The 1,715-nt window shown below is 45.2% G+C and overlaps 1 protein-coding gene across 1 annotated transcript; it reads left to right on the top strand.

Moving 5' to 3' along the window:
- The first annotated feature begins 174 nt into the window (after positions 1 to 174).
- On the top strand, positions 175 to 1,407 carry LOC109509692 (SH2B adapter protein 2-like). Its single transcript, XM_019859513.1, has 3 exons — positions 175 to 331; positions 416 to 577; positions 1,166 to 1,407. The coding sequence occupies exons 1-3, from the start codon at positions 295 to 297 to the stop codon at positions 1,387 to 1,389; spliced, it is 423 nt and encodes a 140-aa protein (XP_019715072.1). The 5' UTR covers positions 175 to 294; the 3' UTR covers positions 1,390 to 1,407.
- The last annotated feature ends 308 nt before the right edge of the window (positions 1,408 to 1,715 follow it).

Below are 1,715 nucleotides of genomic sequence, written 5' to 3'. Positions count from 1 at the left end.
ACAGAAGGAGGGCAGAAACACACACAGCCATTAATCATCCAATTAGCGGACGTTTTGACAGGCTCCCTTTACACAAACATGGACAAACTCACACACGCACAGCAATGACTGACATTCCTTCTTGTTGGTCTGGACGTCAACAGGGACTTTATTTGTAGGACGTGTGTTTGGACACGGTGCTGTTTGTTTACATTCTCTGGTGGTCACCCCGGCGTCCTCGTTTGCAGGGACAGCGGCGACGACATTGAGCTGGCGTCGTGTCCCCACGGTCAGGCTTCATCCAAAGACTGCTCCATGGTGACCTCCTGCAGCTGCGAGCTGCTTTCTGAGGGTGAGCCCCCGCGGCAGCATCGTCACGTTCACATCGGCACGTAAATACGGATGTCTCGTAACGGATGGAAACTGACTTGTTTAGGTGTGTACCGAGCTCCGGAGAGGTTATGCGCCGCAGCGGCAGAGCATTACAGTGCTCCCTCAGTGCGTTGCAGGGAACCCCCCTTCACCCAGCATCCATCCCACATGCCTTTAGAGCGCTTCCTGCAGTCCCCAGAGGCCCAGGGCTCCAACGCTCCAACAGGCAATCATTTCTACACTTCTTCATGATTCTGTATACCGTTCATTTCTTAACATTTTCAACTGATTTTTGCAAATCTTGAAAGAAAAAGAGGCAGGTTATTTTGAAAAGGAAACGAAAAAACGATTAAAGTACAAAATGAACAAAAACGGGCCATGGGACTGAATTCGATTTTAATGGGTAATTGGTCAAGTTTGTGTGATAGGGAAGATTGGTGAGGAGCATTACAAATTTATGTTAGCATGTTAGCCACCAAAATAAGTCCGGTTTTGTAGTTGACTACAATGTGATGAAAGTTGAGATGAACTAGTGGTGATTGGAAGAGCCAAAGCTCTTGCCTGGTTGGGCCATAATTTTCACATCCTAGTATGGTGACGGCAACAGTTTGCCAAATTGAAAATGTTCTGTAAATTGTCCAAAAATGCGAGCAATATCTCAAGTTATTAAAAGTGAAAGATCATTTGCAATTTTGAGACCAACACACTGATTTAGAGGTCAACACTTATTTTTTTAGCGGGCCACAAAAAATGATACAGTGAGAGAGTCAATATTGAAGCATGATCATGATGACCAAAATCCCGTTGTTTGTAGGATGCTCAGGTGGCGGCGAGGGATCCAAGGATTCTGAGGGCGACGCCAGCCTCGCCGGGTATCCGTGGTTCCATGGCACGCTGTCGCGCGTCCGTGCGGCTCAGTTGGTGCTGGCGGGCGGAGCCAGGAGCCACGGGCTGTTTGTGATCCGCCAAAGTGAGACGCGGCCCGGCGAGTACGTCCTCACCTTCAACTTCCAGGGCAAAGCCAAGGTAAGAAAATGAGAATTGACAAATTTAAAAAAAAAAAGATTTTTGTAGTTGCAGTATACATGTAGTCTAAAATTAAACAATGAAGTAAATTTTGTTAGCTGCCTGAAATTGAGAGCAAGCTGTTCCAAAGTTGGACAAATTGTGACGTCACAATTGGGCTCCACTACACTAGTTGATCAGTGTATCATGTGTTGTGTATGAAGCGGGATGGAAATAGATATGATTTGTCATCAGAGGTAGGTTTTATTTTGTTTTGACATCTGCCATTTCATTTTTTTGAGAGCAGGTTTGTTCATTTTGATTAATTTTTATTTTTTCCAAAAAATGCTTTTGTTTCA

Source organism: Hippocampus comes, unplaced genomic scaffold (genome assembly GCF_001891065.2).
Source record: "Hippocampus comes isolate QL1 unplaced genomic scaffold, H_comes_QL1_v1.1 C17003997, whole genome shotgun sequence".
NCBI lineage: Eukaryota > Metazoa > Chordata > Actinopteri > Syngnathiformes > Syngnathidae > Hippocampus > Hippocampus comes.
This window is presented reverse-complemented; position numbering and strand designations above follow the sequence as displayed.

Excerpts from the sequence above, each read along its gene's own strand:
- LOC109509692 (XM_019859513.1), top strand. The coding sequence starts at position 295 with ATGGTGACCTCCTGCAGCTGCGAGCTGCTTTCTGAGG. Across the intron at positions 332-415 it reads CTGCGAGCTGCTTTCTGAGG|GTGTGTACCGAGCTCCGGAG; the intron begins GTGAGCCCCCGC and ends TGACTTGTTTAG. Across the intron at positions 578-1,165 it reads GGGCTCCAACGCTCCAACAG|GATGCTCAGGTGGCGGCGAG; the intron begins GCAATCATTTCT and ends CGTTGTTTGTAG.